General features: G+C 38.3%; 2 protein-coding genes across 5 annotated transcripts; one reads left to right on the plus strand and one right to left on the minus strand.

Moving 5' to 3' along the window:
• LOC110260749 (C-type lectin domain family 4 member D-like) lies at positions 1666–12024 on the plus strand. 4 transcript variants are annotated; one of them, XM_021092403.1, is made up of 8 exons: positions 1674–1848; positions 2018–2065; positions 2160–2275; positions 5021–5110; positions 7969–8073; positions 9067–9218; positions 10751–10866; positions 11417–12022. In XM_021092403.1, exons 3-8 carry the CDS (start codon positions 2248–2250, stop codon positions 11562–11564), a joined length of 639 nt encoding a protein of 212 aa, XP_020948062.1. In that variant the 5' UTR covers positions 1674–1848; positions 2018–2065; positions 2160–2247; the 3' UTR covers positions 11565–12022. The 4 variants fall into 4 exon arrangements, with proteins under 4 accessions (XP_020948063.1, XP_020948062.1, XP_020948061.1 ...); XM_021092404.1 differs by lacking the exon at positions 5021–5110 and having other exon boundaries at positions 1666–1848; positions 11417–12024; XM_021092402.1 differs by lacking the exons at positions 1674–1848; positions 2018–2065 and having other exon boundaries at positions 2076–2275.
• CLEC4E (C-type lectin domain family 4 member E) lies at positions 17760–27097 on the minus strand. Its single transcript, XM_021092401.1, has 6 exons — positions 26867–27097; positions 22063–22155; positions 21371–21460; positions 20243–20394; positions 19209–19324; positions 17760–18092 (listed from the first exon to the last, which is right to left on the minus strand). The coding sequence occupies exons 1-6, from the start codon at positions 26901–26903 to the stop codon at positions 17942–17944; spliced, it is 639 nt and encodes a 212-aa protein (XP_020948060.1). The 5' UTR covers positions 26904–27097; the 3' UTR covers positions 17760–17941.

Below are 27504 nucleotides of genomic sequence, written 5' to 3' on the forward strand. Positions count from 1 at the left end.
TTAAAATAATTTGCCTAGTTTTATTTTTATGACCCCCTCATTGAAAATGGGGCAAATAAAGGCCAGAATTGTTCTAGGGATAAACTCTGAGGTTTTTTTGGTTTCGTTTTTTCTTTTTAGGGCTACATCCATGGCATATGGAAGTTGCCAGGCTAGGGGTTGAATTGGAGCCACATCTGTGACCTATGCCCATGTTCACAGCAACACTGGATACTTAACCCACTGGGTGACGTTGGGGATTGAACCCACATCCTCATGGATACTAGTTGGGTTTGTTACCACTGAACCACAACAGGAACTCTTTTCATTCTATTTTTATTTTTTATTAAAGAATAGTTGATTTACAATGTTGTGCCAATTTCTGCTATATAGCAGAGTGACCCAGTCATACCTATATATACGTTCTTTTGTCATATTATCTTCCATCTTGTTCTATCCCAAGAGTTTGGGTATAGTTCCCTGTACTATACAGTAGGATCTCATTGCTTATCCATTCTAAATATAACAGTTTGCATCTACTAATCTTAAACTCCCAGTCCATCCCTCTCTCTCCCCTGTCCCGCTGGGTAATGACAAGTCTGTTCTCTATGTCTGTGAAACTGTTTTTGTTTTGTAGTTAGGTTCATTTGTGCCATATTTTAGATTCCACATATAAGTGATATCATATGGTATTTATTTGTCTTTCTCTTTCTGACTTACTTCACTTGGTATGAGAATCTCTGGTTCCATCCATGTTGCTGCAAATGGCATTATTTTGTTCTTTTTTGTGACTGAGTAGCATTCCCCAAAATATTGTACTTCTGCTATCTTGGTGGCTGGTGTACTTTATTGACTTCATCTGCTAGCATTATTCAAAAGCCATGCATTTATTATATTTTTAAACTCAGTAATTCTTGTTGGGATTTCATCTTCTAAGAGTTAAGTGAATCCCTCTTGTTAGCTCCCTTGCTTAGTATGTCTGACTAATTAATAACTTTGTAGCACGTTAGGCACCCTCTTCCTACTCAGTTACTTTGTATGAATTCTTGACTTCCCTTTCTACCTGGTTGTTAGAAGTAATAACTGAAGCACATTAGTCTTTCTGGTTGTTGGTGAAGAAAAGGACTTTTTCCCCATGTTACTATCTTAACATTTCCATGTCTATTATTTAGTTTTACGAAACAGAACAAGGAAATACCTATGCTTAGAAATGCATATATTCTTTCTGGAAGAAACAAACAAAATTATTAATTACATATAATAGTACCTTTGTTTTTTAAAGTCATTAAAAAACAAGTCATAATATTTATTCATATTTTATATTGCAAATATAAAATGAATTTCTTTTGTATCATTGCAAATTCATGGATTTTCATATATTCAAATATTTTTAATTAATCATCATCATAAAAATAAATTATATATAACATATATATATAATTTAAAACATAGACACATATTTTTTACACTTAAGTTATCTTAACTGTTTTTGGAGTCCTTGCAAGTTAACCAGGTTTAGAACATTTCAACTGTGATAAAGATTGTGTCTTTACCAGAGAATTTCACATTTCCTCTCCCTTTGCCCTAATAACTCTGCTTTCTCTCATCGGAAGATTTGGAAATTTGATCCACAGCGCCACCAACTTTTTCTCAACTATACAACACATGTTCTTGTGTCTTTACATCCTCGTGTGGTGTAGATGAACACTTTCGCTCATTGTTTGCATTGTCTTTTACCATCTTGCTTGCAACTTACTCAGCTCAGAGAATTTTCCAGGCAGAGTTTACCTCAAGCATATCACTGTCTTTGAAAAATATAATATCCAGGAGAAGAAAAGCTTGAGGAAATGTTTATTTTATTTTTTTTAGGTATACTTACTCTTCTTTTAGGACATTGCTAAATTTTTTGGAACGAATATAAACAAATGAAAAAATTCTACATGACACCCTGGTCTAGTGACCTCAACATACTTATGAAAATTTGTACTGTATTTGAGTGTTGCTTTCTCAATTTCCTTCTTTCTTTGCTCCATTCCAGAGTGAATCAGAAGAAACCCCAATCTTTGAAAAGACTTCTTCTTTTGAGGTGTCTTTTATGTTGCGCAATTTCTAGTTTTACCAGAATAGGTAAGATTAACGCTTAGTGTCAAGAATTTCTGAATCTCTTTCTTTCTCCACAGAACTCTACCCTGGGGGAAAAAAAAATGCAAGAGGCTGCTGAGACTGCTGGTCTACCCAATCACTGAACCATAAGGGATTTAACATACCATGGGGCAAGAAGAACCGAAAGACAAACGTGAGTGCATTTTCTCCTTTCAATTTTAAAGAGACATTTAATTATGACTAAGGTTTGAAAATATGAATTGATGATCGTTGTAGTTGGGAGGATTGAAGATGGTGATAGGGATGAGGAGGCTGAAGGAAGTGTAAACGATTTTGGAGAAGGAAGGACACAGATTCAAACATTTGGGGTGTAGAAACTTCTTTATGAAATGTAAATTGGGGCAAAAGAGGAGATAAAGTATATAAAAAGTAAAATGAGGAGTTCCTGTCGTGGCTCAGTGGAAAAGAATCTGACTGGTATCCATGAGGACACAGGTTTGATCCCTGGCCTTGCTCAGTGGGTTAAAGATTTGATGTTGCCTTGAGCTGCGGTGTAGGTCCCAAACATGGCTTGGATCTGGTGTCTCTGTGGCTCTGACATAGGTTGGCAGCTGCAGCTCCAATTCGACCCCTAGCCTGGGAACATCCATACACCACAGGTGCGGCCCTAAAAAGCCAAAAAAAAAAAAAAAAAGGGTACAGTGAAAAGAGAGTAATTTGGGAAGATTCCTTACAGGGAAGAGAGAAGATACAGAAAACACACTGAAAGGGGCAGTAGTGTAACCTGAGTCTCTGAATTTATCTCATTTTATGTTTCACTTATGAGACACAAATGGATTCGTATTATAAGACCATTAAAAATACTTTTGAGAAATATATAGAACAAATGCAGAAATATGTAACTTTAAAATTAATGTTTCTCTGTCTCATCACCCCACACAAACTTCAATGGAATCACGATACAATGGTCCTGAAAAGTCACATTTTTATGTAACAATATGTTTGGGAGTTTTTTTCTGTCAATGCATGCATATGTGCATGATTATTTTAATTGCTATATAGAATTTCATCATATGACTTCACCATAATTTAGAGTCTCTGCTATTGATGATACATATGTAAGTATTAGGTTCCAGGGTTTTTCTGTTTCCAGAATTAATGCAGTGAGTATCCTTTTACAAAAATTATTTGGGTTATTTCTATAAGCTATATCTCTAGAAATGAAACTGTGGCAAATATAATGCATTTAAAATTTAATAAATATTCCTAACTCGATCTGTCTAAAAGACTTTCTAATTTACACCTCATCAGTAGCATTTATTCCTTTACTTAGTGTTTATTTCCCTCAGCCCTGCAACACCACATGTTTCAATTTACTTTTTAAAATCTGATATATGAAAAATTTTGCTATAATATTTTGGCTTATATTTCTCTGATTGAGCATACTCTTTGTTTGTTTAATGGCTTTTTATAATTTCAGCAAATTAAATTTTTAGCCAATTTCCTGCTCAAACTTTTGCTCAGTTTTTATTTATTTATTTGCTTTTTAGGGCCACACCCGTGGCTTATGGAAGTTCCCAGGCTAGGGGTCGAATAAAGCTACAGCTGACAGCCTACACCACAGCCACAGCAACAAGGGATCCAAGCTGTGTCTGCGACCTACACCGCAGCTTATGGCAACACCAGATCCTTAACCCACTGAGCAAGGCCAGGGATCGAACCTGCATCCTCGTGGATCCTATTTGGGTTCCTTAACAGCTGAGCCATGAAGGGAACTCCACTTTTGCTCATTTTTTTTTTTTTTTTTGGCTTTTTAGGGCCACACCTGCTGCATATGGAGGTTCCCAGGCTAGGTAGGGGTCGAATCAGAGCTTCAGCTGCTGGCCTAAGACACAGCCACAGCAATGACAGATCCGGGCCTCATCTGTGACCTATACCGCAGGTCAGGGCAGTGCTGGATCCTTAACCCACTGAGTAAGGCCAGGGATCGAACCAGCAACCTCATGGTTACCAGTTGGGTTTGTTAACCACTGAGCCACGGCGGGAACTCCTTGCTCCATTTTTAAATTGATTTTTGCAATTCCTTATACAGTCTAGACATTAACATTGTGACAAGATTTTTCTTCCACGTGTTCCTTGTGTTTTAACATTGTTTGTATTATGTTGGATTTTTATGTACCCAAATTACTGATTTTTTATGATTTTGGTTTTTTTTTTTTTTTTTTTTTTTTTTTTTGGTCTTTTTGCTATTTCTTGGGCTGCTCCTGTGGCATATGGAGGTTCCCAGGCTAGGGGTCGAATCGGAGCTGTAGCCGCTGGCCTACGCCAGAGCCACAGCAACGCAGGATCCTTAACCCACTGAGCAAGGCCAGGGACCGAACCCGCAACCTCATGGTTCCTAGTCGGATTCTTTAACCACTACGCCACGACGGGAACTTCTAGGTTTTTTGACTTCTGTTTTTCTTTATGGCTGCACCCATGGCATATGGAAGGTCCCAGGCCAGGGACTGAATCCCAGCTACAGCTGAGACCTAGGCCACAGCTGTAGCAATTCTGGATGCTTTAACCCACTGCACTGAGCCGAAGATTGAACCCTTGCTTCTGCGGCAACCCAGGCTGCTGCAGTTGGATTCTCAACCTACTGCACCACAGCGGGAACTCCTGATTCTTGGGGTTTGAATCTTGCTTATAAAAGTCTTTTCCCAATCCACCCTCCCAGTCATTTACATTTTTCATATAAATGTGTATGTATGTGTATGCATATATTTATCAGTGAGCTCTAAAACTGATTTATTCGGGAGAAATCTTTAAGCTCTCTTCCAGACCTAAAGTGTTTTGGAGGACCTCATCCTTAGTTTTCTCCTGCGTAGAATGAGCTTCCCTAGTTCTTGTGGCTGAGAAGAAGATAACCTATTAGTCTTTCTTTTTTTCCTCATAGAAGGAGGCCAGCGTTCCCAGCTGATCCCTTGGGCCATTGCTATTTTTTTCATGTCACTTCTAAGTGCCTGTTTTATTGCAAGTTGTGCGGGTAAGTTATTAGCAAAAGTGGAATTATTCTTGAATTATTTATTCAAACAACTTTTCTAAAGTTGCTCTAAACTTTTTGTTGTCTTGATTTTCCCCAGCATATCAATCCATAATGCCTTCAGGGTCTTGGATTTGATATTCAGCGCTGCCTATTTGACCTTCTATTCTTTTATGATGCTGCCCTGTGTCAGGGAAGGAAAGACGGAATCTAGACCTTTTTCTATACACCTGAAGGTTGGTGACTGTAGTAAGTCATGCCCCATTTTGGACCATGATCACAAAGGGATGCATTTTACTAGTAACCAGCAAAAAACCAACTTTCAGATGGACTGAAATCTGGCTTTGAAAAGAAGAATAGTTGGAAGACTTGTTCTTTCTGATATCAAGACATTGTATAAATTATTATAATTAAAGTAATAAAGTCGAGGTACAGTTGTAAACACATAGTCCAGAGGAAAAGAATAGAGTAAATTACAGATTTTTCATATACAAACTCTATGTAAAATAGAAGGGGATAAAGCAGAGCTGTGGGGAAAGGCCTGTTTTGTTCATATTATGTGGTAGAAACCATCGATTATCCATATTTTAAAAATGACCTTGGCCTCCTCCATCATATCATGTACAAAAACCAACATTAAGTTGGATTATTGTCCAAAATGTAAAGAGCAAATGAAAAACACTTTTTATTTATTTTATTTTATTTTTTGTCTTTTTGCTATTTCTTGGGCCGCTCCCGCGGCATATGGAGGTTCCCAGGCTAGGGGTCTAATCGGAGCTGTAGCCGCCAGCCTACGCCAGAGCCACAGCAACGTGGGATCGGAGCCGTGTCTGCAACCTACACCACAGCTCACGGCAACGCCGGATCCTTAACCCACTGAGAAGGCATACAGGGACCGAACCCGCAACCTCATGGGTCCTAGTCGGATTCGTTAACCACTGCACCACGATGGGAACTCCCGAAAAACACTTTTTAGAAAATACATGGAGAACATACTTATGACCTTGAAATGGGGAATGATTTCTTAAACAAGTCACAGCATGTGCTGGTCATTAAAGAGAATATCAGAAGTTTCCCAGTGGTCAGCACTCAGTGCTTTTACTGCTGTGGTCTGGGTTCAATCCCTGGTTCGGAAACTGAGATTCCACATCAAGCCACTGCACACCATGGCAAAAAAAAAAAAAAAAAAAGGATCAATGAAGTATCCTACATTAAAATAGAAATTCCTGCATGACAAATAATACCTCTAAGAATGAAAACGTAAAGTCATAGGAAGACATTTGTAATTCATACAATCAATAAAGGATTAGTGTATAGAAGATATACAGTATTCTTTCAAATCAATAGGAAAAATATTGACACTACAATAGAAGAATGGGCAAAGTCTTGAATAGGCACGGTAGAAAAGAAAATGTGAAATGTCTAATAAACATATAAAATATGTTTAACTTCCTTAGCTTTCTGGGGAACTTCCTTAGCTTTCAACTCACAGTGAGATACCATGGCAAACACACAAGGCTGGCAGTGATTAGTCTGGAACTAGCAATTGCTGATCATGCTGTGGGGAAACTGGACCTCCAGGGACTCAGCCATAGAAAGCATACAGCAGTATAACAGCGCTGGAAAAAGTTGCTGCTGTCATTGCCAATACGTCTATCCTATTACCAGCAATTCTACTCTTAGGCATGTACCCTGCAGAAATGCACGCTTATGTGCTAGGATGCATGGTTGAAAAAGGCTCAGAGCAGCATAGTTCACAGCAGCCAAACACTGGAAACAATGCAGATATCTACCAGAAGAGGACTAGATAAATAGATTTTAGTTCATTATGACAATAGATCGCTTTACAGAAATGGAAACCAATGCATTACGGTTGCATGGAACCACATTGATAAATTTCAGAAACAATGCTGAGCAGAAAACAGAACTAAAGAATTCATTGTAAGATTTCATTTATATAAAGTTCAAGAGCAGCAAATCTGGAGAGTTCCCATCGTGGCTCAGCAGAGACAAACCGGACTAGTATCCATGAGGACACGAGTTTGATCCCTGGCCCTGCTCAGTGGGTTAAGGATCCAGTGTTGCTGTGAGCTGTGGTGTAGGTCCAGACGCACCTTGGATCTGGTATTGCTGTGGTTGTGGTGTAGGCCTGCAGCTGCACCTCTGATTTGACCCCTACCCTGGGAACTTCCATATGCTGTGGGTGTGGTCTTAAAAAAAAAAAAAAAAGGCAGCAAATCTGATTTATTTCATTTAGGGATGTATTATTAAGTGGTAAAATTTTGAAGCAAAGCACGAAGTGATTACTTTAAAAGTCATGACATGATAACCTTTAAGAAAAAGGGAGGGGAGTCGCTTTGCATTTTGGCTGTGAAGGCCACGGGACTGTTGTTGGTACTGTTGTGTTTCCTGAGTTGGGTTGTTTTTACCTGGAATGTTCACTTTACAATAATTTGAGAAAAGTGCACTTTTTATATTTTTCACGTCTTTAGTTTGGTTATATTCCAAAGTGAAAATATTTAAAAGGTAAATATGTAAGGCTCGTAGAACTTTGCAGAACTATCACTGAAAATCTCCACCCGAACATAAAGTCTGATAGAAAATTATGCTTAAAGCCCATGCACAGAAAGGTTTGCAAAACTACCCATAGAAAGCACAGAATGGACAACATGATAATAAAAATATTAATTTTTAAATTCCTTTCACCTGGAGCTGGAATAGAGGAACCACATAGGAAGAGCAGAGAATGTGGGGGCCTTAGCTGTTGGAGTTAAGAGAAGAGTTAGCGCCGTCAGTTCCCACTTCCCTAAGAAAATGGTTATACAGGAAAAAGAAACTAAGTTTTTTTTCCTCCTTGATAGTGACTTATCACAACTTTCTACGCTGTAAGAGAGGAATCAGAGGTTTGTGGTCACGGGAGCACCACCCAAGGCTGACATGCGTCAGAGAGAAATCAGAACTGAAAGGTACGGATAGCAGAGAATGTCTTTCCTATTTCCATTTCCTTTCAAATTTGTAATCTGATTCAAATTGTATCATCTATGCACTATACATATTTATATATTTCTAAGGCAAAGTAGGAGAGATGGAAAGAACATAAGAATTTGGGACAAAAATGCCCATCAGGGAGTTCCCGTTGTGGCTCAGTGGTAATGAACCCAACTAGTATCCATGAGGACATGGGTCGGATCCCTGGCCCTGCTCAGTGGGTTAAGGATCCGGTGTTACTGTGAACTGTGGTGTAGACTGCAGATGTGGCTCGGAACTGGTGTTGCTGTGGCTGTGGTGTAGGCCGGCAGCTGCAGCTCCAATTTGACCCCTAGCCTGGAAACTTCCATACGCCGTGGGTATGGCTTTAAAAAAAAGCACATCAGCAAATTGAGAGAGAATTATTTCTCATGACTGTAACCAGTTGAATAACTGATGGCAGAATATTAACAGCATATTTGTGAGCCATTTTTGGCATCCAAAACATAACATTAATTCCATTTTCTTTTGATTCAGACATATCAACTGTTTCCTCCTAGAATATACAGCTTTGCCAAAGTATCTTTATCTCTTTTATTATTCTGGAATTTGTAAAGGCTTATTTGGGAGAATGGGAGGAAATGCATGAGCATTTTAGCAGGTTCTTTGCCTCCTTCAGATAAAAGGTCTCGCAAAAGGCTTTGATATGGTACTGCTTTAAATATGGTTATAAAGACATGTAGGGACATTGAAAAATGATCATGTCTTCTAAGAGAATACTTTGTATGTGATTTAGCTACTTTGGCTCAGAAGATATTTAGAAATGTAATTGTCAGGATTTTTTTTTTTCTTTCAAAGGAGGGACAGAATGATATTGATAATCTTGGTATTATTCTTGTAAATGTTAATCGGGTATTAGGTAGCGGAATAGCTGTGCAATCTGTTTCAGAGACTCCTTGGTAACAAATTTTCCTTTGCAATTTTCACCTGAGGGGGCACATGGAATTGCTGTCCTGAGGGCTGGAGAGCCTTCCAGTCCAATTGCTATTTCGCTTTTCATGACAGCAAGACATGGGCTCAGAGTGAAAGGAATTGCACAGAGCTGGGGGCACATCTGGCCACCATCAGCACAGAAGCTGAGCAGGTATGTTGGGAGGCTCACAGCAGTTTCTCTGCTGGGTTCCCTCTCTTGGCAGAGGCAGAGAAAGAGAAAGTTCTCGGTTCTGCTCAGGCCCCTCTGTGCCTTTGCTTCATCTGGTCCACCTGCCTGGACAGACTTTTCTTCCTCTCTCATTTTTCTTCATATGATCAACTTCTTTGGGTCTTTCCATGTGTTATTGCTTCAGAAAACTACCCACCTTCCCCACTCTACCCTCCCTATTCTAATTTGGAGGCAAGTCCGTTGTCCTTTGTGCCTTGTGTGACCATGGAACTTCGTTCAGTGTGCTGCAATCCTCTGTTCACTACTCCAAGTCTTCCTACCCCTCCTACTTTGTAGACGGCTGGAGCCATGCCTTACTCATCTCTGCATCTCCAATGGCCTGTGCAGTGCTAGGCACACTAGATAGGGCTTGATCAACGTTTGATGAGTGAGTATATCAGGAATGAAATCGCTTCTCAGGATAAAGCATAGGAAAAATGATTCATATATATGGTTGTTATTCTTAAAAAAAAAAAAAATCTCAGAGTTCCCTGGTGGCTCAGCAGGTTAAGGATCCAGTCTTGTCCCTGCTAGGGTGCGGGTACAATCCCCAGCCCAGGAACTTCCATATGCTGTGAACGTGGCCAAACCATTAAGAATTAAACAAACAAACAAACAAACAAACAAAAACTCAAGGTAATTTCAATTTTTTAAGAACTGAATTTAATTTTTTCATGTAATGTATTTCCTTATGCGCACCATAACCCAGATTTTACCCTTTTCTTGGTTAGCAGGGTTTCCTGGAATATTCTTTTTCCATGGCTTTGCAATGGATAGGTTCACCGATTATTTGAATAAAATGGAATTTAATGAAGTGCTCAAACAATTAGTGAAGGCAATTTTTATTTATTTATTTTTATAATGATTTTTATTTTTTCCATTATGGCTGATTTACAGTGTTCTGTCAATTTTCTACTACACAGCAAGGTGACCCAGTCGCACATACATGTATACATTTTTTTTTCTCCCATTATCATGCTCTATCACAAGTGGGCAGACTTAGTTGCCCGTGGTATACAGCAGGATCCCATTGCTTATCCATTCCAAAGGCAATAGTGTGCATCTATTAACCCCAAATTCTCAGTCTCTCCCACTCCCTCTCCTTTTAGCAACCACAAGTCTGTTCTCCGTGTCCATGAGTTTAATGAAGGCAATTTTAATAATAAAAGTTCCTAAAAGTCCAATCCTGTTAAGCACCTTGCTAAGTGATTTGCAAGCTCATCTCAATTTTCACAGAGACTCCATGAAGTAGTGGTGTTGTCCCTTCTGGAGTTGGGAAAACTGGGGTTTGGGAAAATCAAAGCAGTTACTAACATTACACACTTAATGTCAGAGGCAGGACTTGAAAAAAGATCTGATGCCAATGCTTTGGGGCTTAACTAATAATTTATTTGACCCCTTTCCTCTTTTCCCAACGTAGCAGCTATTGCTTGAGAAATGCAAATGTACTTATCAAAATTCACATTTTTTTGCAGAACTTCACTACTCAATTTTTGGAAAAACAATTTTCATATTTCCTGGGACTTACTAGTGAGAACCATGAAGGCCAGTGGCATTGGGTGGACAAGACACCATTTAATCCACAGATGGTGTGAGTATACTTACTGGGGCCAAAGAGCTTTATTGGCAAAGGCGGGAGGAAAAGAGCAAGCAGAGTTCATTTTGGAGTGGAGTATGGCAATGTGAGGATGCTTACTCAGAATAGAGCACTGAGTGTTCAGTAACCTCAGTACTAGTACATTACTAAACTAGTGTCAGACAGTGCAATTCTTCTTCTTTTTTTTTTTTTTTTTTTTTTTTTTGCTTTTTAGGGCTGCACCTGCAGCAAATGGAGGTTCCCAGGCTAGAGAGTCTAATAGGAGCTATAGCTGCCAGCCTACGCCACAGCCACAGCAACGCAGGATCTTAGCCACATCTGCGACCTACAGCACAGCTCACGGCAATGCCAGATCCTTAACCCACTAAGCGAGCCCAGGGATCGAACCCACAACTTCATGGTTACTAGTTGGATTCGTTTCCACTGTGCCACGACAGGAACTCCATGGACAGTGCAATTCTGTTTTCCTAGGAGCATTTTCTCTGCCTTGTCCTCCGACCTACACCATATTCATGCAAACACACACACCTTTTTTTCATTTCAGATTCTGGCATGAAGGTGAACCCAACACCCATCAGCGAAAAAACTGTGTCGTTCTTGTTAATGAGCAAGACAAATGGGGCTGGAAGGATTTTTCTTGTAAACTTGAGACAAGCAGGATCTGTAAGATACCTGGAATAGCCTTCAGCTAGGAACCTGTGAAGGGGTCCTTGTGAAGAGGACAGACAAGAACCAATGGGCACAATGTACATGCATCATTGGGACACAGAACATTCTGGGTCATAGAACATTGTCAGGCATGATGGCCTTATTTATTTTTGTTTGGTTCATTCAAGGTAATGTGTTTTTGTGTGGCGTTTTGGTGGCAAGAATCATTCTTTTCTATGAGACTCAATTTTCATTAACTTTGCTTTTTTGATGGCAGTTCAAGGTATTTGCTTTTCATTTGGTGTTCATTGGTGATGGATCTAAGAGTGGCGTGAAGGGTACAACCTCTAAGTCATTGCTTCTTCTGCTTTGAATCTTAAAAGTTCCAAGGTGGGATATTCTGACTTGTAGTGGTGTACCCGTTTTTAAATCCAAATATCACAAACCCTTTAAAGTTTTTTTTTTTTTTTTTTTTTTTGTCTTTTGTCTCTTTTTGTCTGTTGTTGTTGTTGTTGCTGTTGTTGCTATTTCTTGGGCCGCTCCCACGGCATATGGAGGTTCCCAGGCTAGGGGTTGAATCGGAGCTGTAGCCACCGGCCTACGCCAGAGCCACAGCAATGCGGGATCCGAGCCGCGTCTGCAACCTACACCACAGCTCACGGCAACGCCGGATCGTTAACCCACTGAGCAAGGGCAGGGACCGAACCCGCGACCTCATGGTTCCTAGTCGGATTCGTTAACCACTGCGCCACGACGGGAACTCCCCTTTAAAGTTTTAAAACGTTTTTATTATATGATGCTTCATTTTCAGACCTTTCAGTAGTATCAGTCATTAATTGATATTCCATGCGCAAAATATTTTCTGAAAAACACTGTAAAATAATTAGATTATTGTATTGCCCAAGGAGAAAAAAAAAAAGGCTATTTACTTTAAAAAAAATTTACTTCTCACTCCACTTTAAATGCCTTCCCATGGTGAGGAGTCTCCAGCTGACTTAATTTCTTTTTGAGTGGAAAATGGCCTTAGAGGCTGCCTTAACCAAACTCCTTTAATTCTGTAGACCAGAAAACAAAACGCTTGGGAAGCCAAAGAGCTAACTAACCCTCTCACAGCTAGTTTATAACAGAAACAGGACAGTGGCCCCAATCTACTTTTCATAGCAGGTGAAATGTAGTCCATTTGGTATCACAGGAACATTTCTGGAGGTGCCATGGACTCTTGGCTAAGAGATAGATAATAGTTCTTAATTATTTGTGTAATATTGTATTGGTGTTTCTCTCTCTCTCTGTATATGTATTTTTGTCTTTTCTAGGGTGGCACTTGCAGCATATGGTGGTTGCCAGGCTAGGGGTCTAATCGGAGCTATAGCCACTGGCCTAGGCCACAGCCACAGCAACTAGGGATCCGAGCCACGTCTGCGACCTACACCACAGCTCACGGCAATGCCAGATCCTTAACCCACTGAGCGAGGCCAGGGATTGAACCCAAAACCTCACGGTTCCTAGTTGGCTTCGTTAACCACTGAGCCACGACGGGAACTCCATGTTTCTATATTTTTAATCTGAATCAGAAAAATATCGTATTTCCAATCCATTTATGTAAATTGTTAACATGTTTCTCTAGAGCTATAAAGCTACCATTTGAACTGGCAAGGAAGTCATTGCTTTACCAACCTAAGTTGTGCTTTTGTGATGTATGTACATTTTTAAAAGTATGTACATTTTGTGATTTTATGTACATTACAAATTATTTTATTGAAGTATAGTGGATTTACTGTGTTGTGTGTGATGTATGTAGCTTTAATTGTGAAGCAGTCACATCCAGCATCAACAAAATATGGCAGTCTTTCTTAAAATTTTCATTTTATATTAAAAGGCATATGTGATATACCATAATATGAAATAATCTTTTTTTTTTTTGGGGGGGGTCTTTTTAGGCCCTCACCTGCAGCATAGGAAGGTTCCCAGGCTAGGGGTCAAATCGGAGCTGCAGCTGCTGGCCTACACCACAGCTCACAGCAATGCCAGATCCTTAACCCACTGAGCAAGGCTAGGGATCGAACCTGCATCCTCATGGATGCTAGTCAGATTCGTTTCCACTGCACCATGACAGGAACTCCAATATGAAATAATCTTAAAATGACAAAATATTTCCTTTATGTAATAAAGTCAACAAAATAATGGCTGTGAAACCAACCATGAGAGCAATGCTGGTTCAGATCAGAAAAAGAAGACAGAGTTCCAAGAGGATTTCTTTTCTCCATGAAAATATGGGACTAATAAAGTACATTTGTATGCACTGAGACATGATGTATACTTCTGGAAAGTTAAGGGGTGAATTATTAATCAGCACATACAAAATTGATTGATATGAAAAATGATGCCAATATTAGCTACATGAAAAGCAAAACGTGTTTAGGAGGGGAGGTGGAATCGTGGTATAGTACATGATTCAACTGAAATAATATTTACATAGTTATAATAATGTAAATGTTAAACACTGATTTAAAAAAATTAGGAGATAGTGATAAGAGAGGGATGAAAATTTTGTGTAACGTGTGTGTGTGAAACGGAGATTCTTATTTTAATTTGATAATTACCAAATTACCTAAAAATTGAAAAAAAACATTCTATTATAACATATTCAGAAACTATTAGAAATAGAAACTATACGATTGGGAACATGGGGCTCAATAGAAGAAACATCTGAAGAGTTGAGTGTGGTTGCCTCTTGGACATGGGAATCAGCTGTTGGCTGAAAATAGCTATGTTTACTTATAACCCTTGTAGAATACTTTGGTTTTTTAAACAATGTAGGTAGTATGGAAATTTATTGATGTAGTTAATCATATAACATTTAGAAAGAGATACATAAGCATCATTTAATAAAACCAAGAAATTAATGTAAAACATTTAACAAGTAAAAATACAAGCAATTTTCTTTCTTTCTTTTTGTCTTTTTAGGGCAGCACCTGTGGCATATGAAGGTTCCCAGGCTAGGGGTTGAATCAGAGCCGAAGCTGCCGGCCTATGCCACAGCCACAGCAATGCCAGATCCTTAACCCACAGAGCGAGGCCAGGGATCGACACATATAAAGCGTTTTCCTTATTATCAAGGACGAAACAGGGATGCTCACTATAGCAGCTTCTGTGTAACCATATGTTAGTAGGCCTAGCCAGCTTAGTACAATCAGGAGAACTGGAAAGGAAAAAACCCAAACTGTCGTTATTTGTAGACCAGAACTATTGAAAGGAAGTATAATGCAAGTCAAAAATATGAGCCATATACACTTAAAATTTTCCGGTAACCATATAAAAAAGTAAAAGTAAATTACTGTTCTAATAATTTATTTTATTCAAGGCAATACATAAAATATTATTACCATGCAATTTGTATAAAATTGTTAGCGACACATATTACTTTTTTCCCTTCAGATGAATTCCTGGAATATCTGGTCTGTATTTTACACTTCCCAGCATATCTCAGTTGAAACTAGTGTTCAATGAGCAGTGGCTACAGTAGTGGGCAACTCAGTATACAAACAATAGAACATCTACATATAATCTACATAGAAAATATAAGAGAATCTATTGCCAAAGTGTTAAAATAATAGAAGAGTTCAGCAATGTTTCTGAATAAATTATCAATATACAAAGACCAATAATATTCCTATGTAATACCTAAAACATATAGAAAACATATTTTATATTAAACACTGTACTTACAAAAGCAGTACAACTGTAAGATACACAAGAATAAATGTGACCAAATATACAAGTTTTATGAGGAAAACCATAAAACTGGTTGCAAGACCTGTAAGCCAACCTGCTAGGGCTTGGCTATGTGGCTCTCTTCACCCACCTGTGACTTGGTGGTTCCCCTACTTGGGCTCAGTCACCCTGTGCTCCTCATATTTGCTCAGGTTTTGACACTTCCAGCCAGTCTGCCCTCTACCAGGTTGCTCTCCTGAATCCACTGGGGCTATGACACCCTGACTGCCATTCCTGCTGCCACCCTCTGCCTTACACAGGTTCACCTTGCTCGGCCCCTCAGTCCCTGCGGCATAATCATGCACCCCTTTGTGAAACCCCTCTCCCCCATGCACACACACCAGCACTTGCAAAGGCTACCTTGCTACTCCAGCTCATGAATGATTTTAGGACTTTACTGTTGAGCCAGGAGAAGGAGAAAAGGGTTTGGGAAGACGAAGAAATAGAAGAGCAAGAAGAATATTTTACATGATTCCTTATAATTTTTCTTTTAGGCACCTTTAAGGAAATATTTTTTTGTGGTAATCTATAAAGCCTATAAAATCCTTGAAGTTTAATTATTTAATTTTGCCTCAATTTTTTACTTATTAAATTCAAGTAAAATTAAATTTACTACTTTAAAGGAATCATCCATTGTATGAGTCTTATCTATCTATCTATCTATCTATCTATCATCTATCTAATTTATCATCTATCATCTATCTATATCAACTTGGGATATGGATTATTTCACTTTCATTTTTGTACAGTTGAGCTCTGTAGGAACTTTTAATAATAAATATGTGTCACTTTTACAAGATGTAGTAGAGTGATTTGTCTTTAAAAAATGTTAGGAGCCCGAATAGTAGTATAATTTAAATCAAAATAGTGGTTTATTTGGGGAATATATTCTTGGGAATATGAAAGATTAATTATGCTTTATTTTTTGTAACTTTTTGGGTTTTCCAGTGCCTTTGCATCTATCTGTGTAGACTTATTTATAAAATACTATATTTTAAAATGGTTTCATTTGGATTATCTATTTCTCAAAGAAGAATTTTCTAGGTAAATAATTTATGTTCCAATGATTTTTTTTCTCTAATCACTAAACCTTTAACAATTATTTCTTTTCTTGCCAAACTTTGAAGTCAAAGTTAGTTGTATAAATTAAATTATAAATAAACCATGAATACTATGCATTAATATTTTAATGTCTTTCAATATTTAGATAAAATTTAAATGATATAGTCATCTAAAGTGTAATAACAACAAACAGAAAAATTTCCATGTTTTTCAATTTTTCCTCATTGATATTTATGATATAAAGAAAGAAATTAGAAAGAAAGATGAATATGTGTTCATTGGATTCTTTTCAGGTTGAATGACTTTTGTTTTAAAGGCATTTCAAAACCACAGATTGTCACTTATGTCTAAGAGACATAAATATTTATAAAGAAAGCTAATATAGTCACTTGCTCAGTTGAATTTTTCCATTCAATGGTTACACATTAATTCCAATGTGTGATTTTGAAAGTCTCTTTCTGGTGGCTGAGTACAAGAACCATGGTTATAAAAGCTGCCATATTATTTACATATTCTTGAGTAACCTGATAAGTATTGATAGTATATTTTGCAATAAATGGAGAGTGTTAAGCTGACTGTTCTCTTACCGTAATTTGACTATTGGAACCTGGCTCTGGCTGGGGAACAGATACAAATTGGGGTGCAATCCAATTAGTCAAGGGAAGCAAATAGAGAGGAAAGGGAATTCCTGGGATGAGCAGACTGGATGGCAGTGTCTTTGGAGATGAAGGTTAGCATGGCCTTTTTAAGAAGCTGCAGTAGGGGAGTTCCCGTCGTGGCGTAGTGGTTAACGAATCCGACTAGGAACCATGAGGTTGTGGGTTCGGTCCCTGCTCCTGCTCAGTGGGTTGATGATCCGGCGTTGCCTTGAGCTGTGGTGTAGGTTGCAGACGCAGCTCGGATCCCGCGTTGCTGTGGCTGTGGTGTAGGCCAGTGGCTACAGCTCCGATTGGACCCCTAGCCTGGGAACCTCCATATGCCGTGGGAGCGGCCCAAGAAATAGCAAAAAGCCAAAAAAAAAAAAAAAAGAAGCTGCAGTAAATGCCTTTGCCAAGAAAGTCCACTCTAGTCTTGTGGGCAGGTATAAGTTTCATGACTTGAGTAAATTTCCTACTCATTATACAGGAGAACGTAGTGAGGATATGTGCTTGGGTGGAGGGTAAAAGACAGACTTTTGAGGAACTAACTAGAAAGAAGAATAATTAACACAGAGCCTGAATTCAGATTGTTCAAGGCACTTTCCAAAATCCTCTTTGCTGGATTTGGTACTTCTTCTATGTCCCTGTATTTTCATATCAAGGCTCATCAATGAAACAAATGTACCATTCTTTTCTTCTCACAGCATTTCTACAAAAATTCTGAGAAATCCTGAGACTGACATAGAGAAAAATGCACTTCAGTCAGTATCATGAGTTATAATAGTCAAAACGACTTATTTTTATTTGTATCAAAGCAACAAACACTTAAGACGTCCTTATAAAGTGCAATGCACACTTTTCAGAGTTGTGTGGCTGCGCTTACAATGCTCTTGTTCCTTTTTCATTTATACATTTAAGTTGTGCCTTCTATCCTGGGGTTTTTTCTTTGTTCAAATATTTCTTTCTGGCATTTCACAAATCCGAAACATATTGAAGAAACAGGGCACATCATTCCAACTTTGCCTTGGGTTTGAAGAGTCTCTTATAGTGGCACAGTCCTCCACACTAACTATGTTGTTGGGCTCCCCTATATCCCAGAAGCTGAAAGAGAGTGACGTGGGACATTTACAAGCAGTAAAGTGACCTATAACCCAGGCAAATTTCTTTTATGTTATTTAACTTCACAACAATTTTGTGAGGCAGGTATTATTATCTCCACTTAATTGATGAAGAAAAGGAATTTCAGAAAAACTAAACCACTTCTGTAAGCTATAGAGTCTGTGAGTTAGGAAGTTGAGCTGGATCTTTGACTTTCAGTTCTGCTATGTTCTCTTAGGGCTTTAGACCCAGAATGAGGCATTATGGAAAGGATTGCTATCCTGACGGATTTGTTTCCTTCACATTCATATCTCATATCCTGCTTGGTTCCATTTATCCTATGGACTTTGTATTTAGCTGTACACTTCAATGGACTTTGTATTTAGCTGCACTGTGCTATAATGAAACAACTGTTTAAAGGATCAGGAGTTCCCGTCGTGGCGCAGTGGTTAACGAATCCGACTAGGAACCATGAGGTTGCGGGTTCGGTCCCTGCCCTTGCTCAGTGGGTTAAAGATCCTGCGTTGCCGTGAGCTGTGGTGTAGGTTGCAGACGCGGCTCGGATCCTGCGTTGCTGTGGCTCTGGCGTAGGCCGGTGGCTACAGCTCTGATTCGACCCCTAGCCTGGGAACCTCCATATGCCGCGGGAGTGGCCCAAGAAATAGCAACAACAACAAAAGACAAAAAGGCAAAAAAAAAAAAAAAAAAAAAAAAAAAAGGATCAGCACATCCTACTTTTACTCCATACGAATCTATTGTCTTTCTCAAATCACTGTTTTTTGTCTCATCTACTACAGTTTGGGGGCATAAGACTCTGATTTCCACATTTTGTCTCTCCTGCATTTTCAATGAATGAGTGTTTAATTCTAAGCCTCTTCTTGTTGTCATCTGCTATTTCCATCTTTATCTGAGGTAGTTCTAGGAAATAAGACCAGTAGATCCTCGTGCTTCTTTTTTCTCTCTTCTACATCAACGCTTTCCCTTCTTGCCTCTAATATCATCAAGAATGGACATGAATATACCTTCTGGAACAGAGGAGCTTCTGAGAACTCCCCTCAACAGTGGTCTAACTTTGAGATTTAGGCTAGGGTTAAAATTCTCCTAGAAGAAGAAAATTACCTCAGAGACTTTGTGAAAGGGGTACCATCTACCCATTTCCACTGACCCTCAATCACCTGGTCCGTCAGTCCGATATAAAACTCTTTCCTCTTAGGTTTTGCATGGAAAAGGAATTCCTGTGGAAGATACACATAAAAACCTAGGAGATCAGATTAAAATTGTGCACAATGCTGAGTTATCCATATTTAAATTGTGTGCCAGTGACATATTGCATAAGGTCAAATATTTGATTAGTGCATTTGTTATATATAGGACTGTGGCAAAGAAGAGTGCTCCTGGTAATTCTTTTGTTTCATTCCTTTTCAGGAATAAATCAAACATATCAAAAGTACTCAGTGCTTAGCCCATCAACTAGCTTATATAATTAATCATATTAGAAATTAGATATTATATTTTTGAAAAGAGAATAGAAAATTTAAAAAAATTAGGCAATCACTTACACCAATTCTAAACAACTGCTGAAGGTAATTATTATTAAAAGAGATAAAGTCAGATCTGGACTGGAGATGATAGAAAAATGGGTATGAAAATTTTAAGATCATGGGGGATAATCTCCTGGTTTGTTTATTGTGGTAAAACACACATAATGTAAAATTAAACCAATGAAAAAGAACCTTCAACACAGAAGGAGGTTCTCAAGAACTCATTCAAAGTTTATCTAGTGTTATTGGTAGCACAAAACATTATAAATCATAGCTGAAAAGTGATAGACCAATATTTCTACTTGTCCTCTTTCATATGACATGTTTGCAAATATACTGGTCATTCTAAAATGAAATACCAACACTCTTTTTTTCCTGCTTTATTAATAAAGGAACTGGCTATGGGAAATTTTTTTTTTTATGTTTCTTCTAGCGACAGAAATAAATTAAGGTTGGTGTTGACTTACAGAAATAGAAAGAATGACATGTATTTCAGTAAATTCATTGAACAAATAGTAATTGTGGGCCAAGTACTATATCCCTGTTTGCAAAAAGGGATGGATCCTGTGAGGGGTGTTTCATTGACACTGGAGGAAGCTGTATCCCAAATACCTGCTCCTCCTGCGTGTTGATAACCACCAGATGAGCTCCGATGCTTGAGCAGTTTTTTAAACTTGCAGTCCAGGACATGACGTTAGTAGAGAAGAAGTAGCAGCTAGATTGAAAATGTATCCAGTTCAATGGACAGCAATTCTTGACTGAATCTAGAAAGAGAGAAGTTTCTGTGAGCATCCCATATGAACTGAGGAAGATATCAGAAAACTTCCTCTGGTCCCCAAATTTCATTATTTACAGTCAGAAGCCTTGGAAGCCCTTGTTCATACTCCACATCTTACTATCTAAGACTTTAGGTAGTTCTTATGTCAGCAAACACAAATAGCAATTTTCTTGTCATTCGAGACACAATCCTTGTTTTCTAGATTTTAGTGCCAATAAATACACTCATATATAATCTTCCTCAGTTATGCTATTAACATGGAACCCTATAATCTGTTCCTAGACTTCCAAGTTCAGAGAAAATTTATACATTTTTTTCTGAGTGACCGCTGAGCAACCATATCTCATGTTGCCCAAATAATGTACTCTCAACAAAATCTCCAAACTGGTTGTCCAGATGGGTTAATGTTCTTAGAATTATAGAATTTAAGCCTTTGAAGTTTTTTGAAAATAAATAGTCTAATTTTTGTCAATTTAATGGTGAGGAAATAATAGCCCAGAGAATGACATAATTTTCTAGTGTCATGTAGCATTTTGCTAAGACTTGGATCAAGACTCTATGTAAGAATATAGGGATTACACTTTGGGGATATTTTCAAATTGCCTACTGTAAACATTTTTTTCTCCTTCATCTCATTTTGGAAGCAGGTGACAAATGAAAACAAAAGTGTACTTCTGGGAATGACATCTTTCATTTCTAGATTTACTCTTTAGACACATACCTCAAATTTATTCTAGAAATTTGCTGTTATGTCCCCAAGATTTCCTGTCCCAACATTAATTGCATCTCCAAAGTTTATTTCTGTCCTCTTACCAATTCTTCATTATTTTCTTACAATACAGGAAAGATTTTGCATTTTGCTTTTGAAAAACAGGACCAAATTACTTTATCCCCAAATCAACCTAGAAGCCAGAAAATATTGCTTTGTAAATTTAGGTGTTTAAATTTGAGGACTGTAGTACTTGATCCATCATTATCGCAGGAGAACTCCATAAGATCATCAGGTGCCTGGAACTTTTTCTCATCACAGCGTTGAAAGATGTGATATGTCACTGTAAGGAAAGAGACAGTAGTTAATGTTAATTACTATCTATAAAAATACTTTTTATCATTTTGTAAATATTACAACTAATAATTATGATGTTTCCTTCTCATCTACTTTTCCTACAGAATGGAGAGGAGCTTCTTTACTTACTCAGAAAAAGAAGAAGGAATTCACATTTCATGGTTTTCCTGATTTATAAAAATAAATGTACTTTATTTCTGGCCTGAAGACTCAAAGAAAACAAATGTGTTTGCATTCTCTCTGTTGCCAAGTCTGACCTCTCAACAGTTCCTTCCAAGAAGTGATTGGTTTTGCCTCTGGTTAGGATCTCATGGAGAGGATTACACAAATTATAAGGGTACAGGAGGAAGGACTCAGGGCCACTGAGGAGATAAAGATGAGTATCATGAAAAATGTGTCACAGGTCACTGAAATTTGGTAAGAATTTTGTACTAGTTGGCGTTTCTGGCTTGAGGAATAACCTGAAGATAAATAAGGGCAAAAATGAAATAAAAATACCCTTTGTGGGAGAAGAGAACCCAGAGGTGGTAAGGAAGGATTTACTCTTCATATTCATCAGGGAGATTGAATTTGATCTTCAGAACTCACCAACACATCTGGTGATAAAACAGGTACTGAGTAGTAAGATGGACACCCCAGTAATGGTCCTTAAGAACACTTGGGAAGAGAAGCATTCTCTCTCTGCAGAAAGAAAGACACAGACACGGTCAAGCTTTCCTAAGAAGATGCAAAAGAAATATAAGAAATTCCTATTCAACTTTGCTATTTGCTTCCACTTGCGTTGTCTATATTGAGTAAATATCTGACTTTAGCATGCATCAGAGTCATTTGAAAGGTTTGCTAAAACACAGATTATGGGGTTTTGCCTCAAGAGTTAAAATCTCAGGAGGTCAGATCAAGATGGGGGACTAGAAGGACATAAGGCTCACCTCCTCCCACAAATACATCCAAAAATACATTACATGTGGAACAATTCTCATAAAATGTCTACTGAACGCAGGAGATCTCATATGACAAAAATTGCAAGAAAGATCACCTCCTAACCAGGTAGGATGAAAGGAAAAAATAAGAATCTGGGGGGAGCTGTGAAAGAAGAAAGGTCCCTCACCCCATGGAGCCCCCTTCACCAGATCAGCAGGGACATGAAGGGAGTTCCAGAGACTCAGAGGAGAGTGCAGCAACAAGACTGTGGCAGGAAGAACAGAGAGTCCAGCACAGATGGTCCTTGCCTCCTCCCTGCACTTCTCAGCCTGAGATCACATCTACAGGTGCATGCAGGGGCTGGGTGCTGAAACTTGGGCTTCAGTGGACAGAGCTGGGGAGAAGACTGGGGTTGCTTCTGCAAAGACAGTCTGAGGGGCTGGAGTGTAGTGTGAGCCACATTTGAAGTTGTATGCAGGATGGAAGAACCTGGGTCTGCCATAAAATCTCCACTGTTAATGGCCCTAGCATAGCAGCCTTGTGTCTGTATGCTCACATAAGTCACTGTGATGGGATATTAGGAGATTTTAACACCCCACTGACATCAGTGACATATTTTCCAGATAGCATCAGAGATCCTAAATAATACAACAGATCAGTCAGACTTAATTGATATTTGAGGACATTACATCCCAAAAGATCAGAATACACATTCAAGTGCACATGGAACATTCTCTAGGATTGACCATGTAATAGGGCACAAAACTAACCTCAACAAATTTAAAAGTATAGAAATTATATCAAACATCTGACCACAAAGGCATGATACTGGAAATCTACCACAGAAAGAGAAGTGAGGGGGGATAAAAAGATTACATGGAGACTAAACAACATGCTACCAAAAAACCAATGGGTTAATGATGAAATCAAAGAGAACATTAAAAAAATACCTTGAGTCCCCATCATGGCTCAGTGCTTAACAAATCTGACTAGGAACCATGGGGTCGCGGGTTCAATCCCTGACCTCGCTGAGTGGGTTAATGATCCGGCATTGCCGTGAGCTATGGTGTAAGTCACAGATGTGGCTCCGATCTGGCGTTGCTATGGCTGTGGTGTAGGCCAGTGGCTGTAGCTCCAATTCAACCCCGAACCTGGGAACCTCCATATGCCGTGGGTGCAGCCCTAAAAAGACAAAAGACAAAAAAAAAAAAAAAATCCATTCATGATGAAAGAACTCTTACCAAAAAAAAAAAAAAAAAAAAAAAAAAGGAGTTCCCTTCGTGGTGCAGTGGTTAACGAATCCGACTAAGAACCATGAGGTTGCAGGTTCGGTCCCTGCGCTTGCTCAGTGGGTTAACGATCCGGCGTTGCCGTGAGCTGTGGTGTAGGTTGCAGACGCGGCTCAGATCCTGTGTTGCTGTGGCTCTGGCGTAGGCCGGTGGCTACAGCTCTGATTAGACCCCTAGCCTGGGAACCTCCATATGCCGCGGAAGCAGCCCAAAGAAATAGCAAAAAGACAAAAAAAAAAAAAAAAAAAAAAAAGAAAGAAAGAACTCTTACCAAAGTGGGTACAAGGAGAGCATATGTTGACATAATAAAAGCCATTTATGACAAACCCACAGCCAACATAATACTTGAAAGTGAAAAGCTGAAACCCTTCTTGTTAAAATCTGTAACAAGATGAGGATGCTTACTCTCACCACTTCTCTTCAACATAGTACTGGAAGTCCTAGCCACAGCAAGAAAAAGAAATAAAAGGTATTCAAGTTGGTAGGGAAGAGGTAAAATTATCATTATATGCAGATGATATGATAACTCTATATAGAGAACCAAAAGGACTCTGCACAAAAACTACTTGAACTGATAAACAAATTCATCAAGATAGCAGCATGCAGTTGCATAGAAAATAGAAATAGAGAAATCAGTTTCATTTCTTTATACCAATAATGAAATATCAGAAAGGGATGGTAAACAAACAATTCCTTTTAAAATCACATCAAAAAATAAAATATTTAGGAATAAATCTCACTAAGGAAGTGAAAGATTTGTATGCTGAGAACTACCAAACATTAATAAAGGAAATTGAAGATGATTCAAAGAAATGGAAAAATATTCCATGCCCTTGGATTGGAAGAATTAATATTGCTAAAATGACTATACTACCCAAATCAATCTTTAATGTGATTCCTACCAAATTACAAATTTTTCACAGAACTAGAACAAATAATCCTAAGATTTATATGAAGCCATAAAAGACCCAGAATTGCCAAAGCAGTCTTGAGGAAAATGAATAAAGCAGGAGACATAACTCTTCCAGACTTCAGACAATATTACAAAGCTACAGTAATCAAAGCAGTGTAGTATTGGCACAAGAACAGACCTATGGATCAATGGAACAGAAAAGAGAGCCAAGAAATAAACCCATACACCTATTGTCAATTAATCTTCTACAAAGGAAGAATACACAATGGAAAAAAGACAATCTCTTCAGCAAGGGGTGTTGGGAAAGCTGGACAGCCACATGTAAGTCAATAAAGTTAGAACACTTCCTGACACCATATTAAAAATAAACTCAAAATGGCTTAAAAACCTAAGTATAAGACATTACACCAGAGAACTCTTAAAAGAGAACATAGGTAAAACATTCTCTGACATAATTATAGCAATGCTTTCTTAGGTCAGTCTCCTAAGGCAATAGTAATAAAAGCAAAAATAAGCAAATGGGACCTAATCAAACTTATAAGTTTTTGCACAAAAAAGGAAACCACAAACAAAATCAAAAAACAAAAAACAAAAACCCTATGGAATGGGAGAAAATATTTATGAATGATGTGACTGACAGGGCTTAATTTCCAAAATATACAAATAGTTTATACAACTCAATATCAAAAACCAAATAATCCAATTAAAAATGGGCAGGAGGCCAAAATGTCTTCTTCAAAGAAGACATGCAGATGGCCAAAAGGCACATGAAAAGATCCTCAACAATGCTAGTTATTAGAGAAATGTAAATCAAAACTACAATGAGGTACCACCTCACACCTATCAGGATGGCCATCGTTAAAAGTCTACAAATAACAAATGCTATAGAGGGTGTGGAAAAAAGGGGACCCTTCCATACTGTTGGTGGAAATGTAAGTTAGTGCAGCTACTGTGGAAAACAGTATGGAGGTTTCTTAAAAAACTAAAAATAGAGTTGCCATATAATCTAGAAATCCCACTAGTTGGCATACATCCAGAGAAACTATAATTCAAATAGATACATGCACCCCAATGTTCACAGCAGAACTATCTACAATAGCCAAGACCAGGAAGCAACCTAAATGTCCATTGATAGATGAACAGATAAAGATATGGGGTGTATACACACACACACACACACACACACACACACACACACATATATATATGTATACATACACACACAGTGGAATACTACTAAGTTGTAAAAAGGATGAAAAAATGCCATTTGCAGCAAAGTCAATGGACCTAGAGATTATCATACTAAGTGAAGTAAGCCAGACAAAGACAAATATTATATGATATTGCTTATATGTGGAATCTAAAATATGATGCAAATAAACTTATTTTCAAAACAGTAACAGACCCACAGACATAGACAACAAATTTAGAGTTACCAAAGAAGAAAGGAGGTAGGGGAGGGATATTTTAGGATTTGGGGATTAGCAGATGCAAACTACTATATATAAAATAGATAAAAAAACAAGGTCCTGCTATATAAGCACTGGGAACTATATTCAATATCCTGTAATAAACCATAATAGAAAAGAAGATGTAAAAGATGTGTATACAATTGAATCACTTTTCTGTATACCAGCAACTAAACCAACACTTTAAATCAAATAAATTAAAAAGAAAACATAAAAAAATTCAGTTGAGCTAGTATGGAACCAAAAGTTCCCATGAGATGCTGATGATGTTGGTCTGGGGACCACCGTTTTAGTCATTGAAGTAATCCAATACTAGTTTTAAGACTCTGACTCATGAACTCAGACAGATGTGCAGTACTTCCTTTCTAACTCTCATAAATTCTCCCCCCATCTTTACCCATCTTTCTCTCTTCCTTCCTCCCTCTCACTATTCTCTGTTTCTCTCTCCTGCTCTCCTCTTTTCAGTCCTTTGTAAATCAATCAGATAAAGCATTGAAGATCTAGTAGTTCCCCTCCCCCTCCTTCCCAATACACATTTTATTTGTTGCTCAGTGGGAGACAATGAACATTAGTCTGGTAGCTCTCCCTGAACTCAATCTCTGGCAATCTTTCCAATATAACATCTAGTCTTCTAAACATCCTCTTTTATTTTCCTCTCTTTAATTCTCTGGCTCTGGCTCTGGCTCTGTCTCTCCTCTTTTTCTTTACTGGATGATTTTCTATTGTCCTGTCCCCTGTGTATTTACCATCTCTTTCCAAAAAAGAATCTAGGACGGAAAAGGGATAGTTGCCATTTTTACCTGTGCATTCTGATGCAGCTGATTTGGATGAGTCCATTCTTTCTCACTCCCTCCTCCTCTCTGTCTCTCTCCTTAGTTTCGGAGTCCAAGAGTATTTTGTTGCTAAGAGTCAAAGAAAATGAATCCTGAAGGATGAATACTTTGTGCTTTAGGAAGCTCAACCCTAAGGGATAAGAAAATTAACTTGTTCTGTGGTTGTGTGTTTAAGTCAGGATTTCCTTTCTTGCATAAGGGGGGCAAGGGAGTTTACTGGGCATGTCACTCTCCTCACTTCAGGAAACAACAAAATGGGGAAATGATGAAATTTTAAGTATCAACAAAATAGACTGACTTTGGGGAGGTGTTAGGGCTTTCAAAATATTGTTTCATTTTGGTGGATAAAATTTCTCTGCCTTCTTCCAGACCTAACTCATTCCTAAATATTCACTTGATACCTGTGAAGCTCACCTCTGCACTCCCATGTTCACTTTGATCTTTACAATTACATATTTGTTTTTTTTTTTTTTTTTGTCTTTTGTCTTTTTGTTGTTGTTGTTGTTGTTGTTGTTATTGTTGCTATTTCTTCGGCCGCTCCCGCGGCATATGGAGGTTCCCAGGCTAGGGGTTGAATCGGAGCTGTAGCCACCGGCCTACGCCAG

Source organism: Sus scrofa, chromosome 5 (genome assembly GCF_000003025.6).
Source record: "Sus scrofa isolate TJ Tabasco breed Duroc chromosome 5, Sscrofa11.1, whole genome shotgun sequence".
Lineage (NCBI taxonomy): Eukaryota > Metazoa > Chordata > Mammalia > Artiodactyla > Suidae > Sus > Sus scrofa.

What these genes read in the sequence shown, in the direction of transcription:
- CLEC4E (XM_021092401.1), bottom strand. Translation starts at nt 26,903, where the DNA reads ATGGACTCATCCAAATCAGCTGCATCAGAATGCACAG. An exon ending in CTGCGATAATGATGGATCAA is followed by an intron (nt 20,395 to 21,370) that starts GTACTACAGTCC and finishes CTCTCTTTCTAG; the next exon opens with ATTCAGTCAAGAATTGCTGT. An exon ending in CCTTTCACAAAGTCTCTGAG is followed by an intron (nt 18,093 to 19,208) that starts GTAATTTTCTTC and finishes ACTCTCTTTCAG; the next exon opens with CTTCTGGGATATAGGGGAGC.
- LOC110260749 (XM_021092403.1), top strand. Translation starts at nt 2,248, where the DNA reads ATGGGGCAAGAAGAACCGAAAGACAAAC. An exon ending in AGAGAAATCAGAACTGAAAG is followed by an intron (nt 8,074 to 9,066) that starts GTACGGATAGCA and finishes TTTTCACCTGAG; the next exon opens with GGGGCACATGGAATTGCTGT. An exon ending in CCATTTAATCCACAGATGGT is followed by an intron (nt 10,867 to 11,416) that starts GTGAGTATACTT and finishes TTTTCATTTCAG; the next exon opens with ATTCTGGCATGAAGGTGAAC.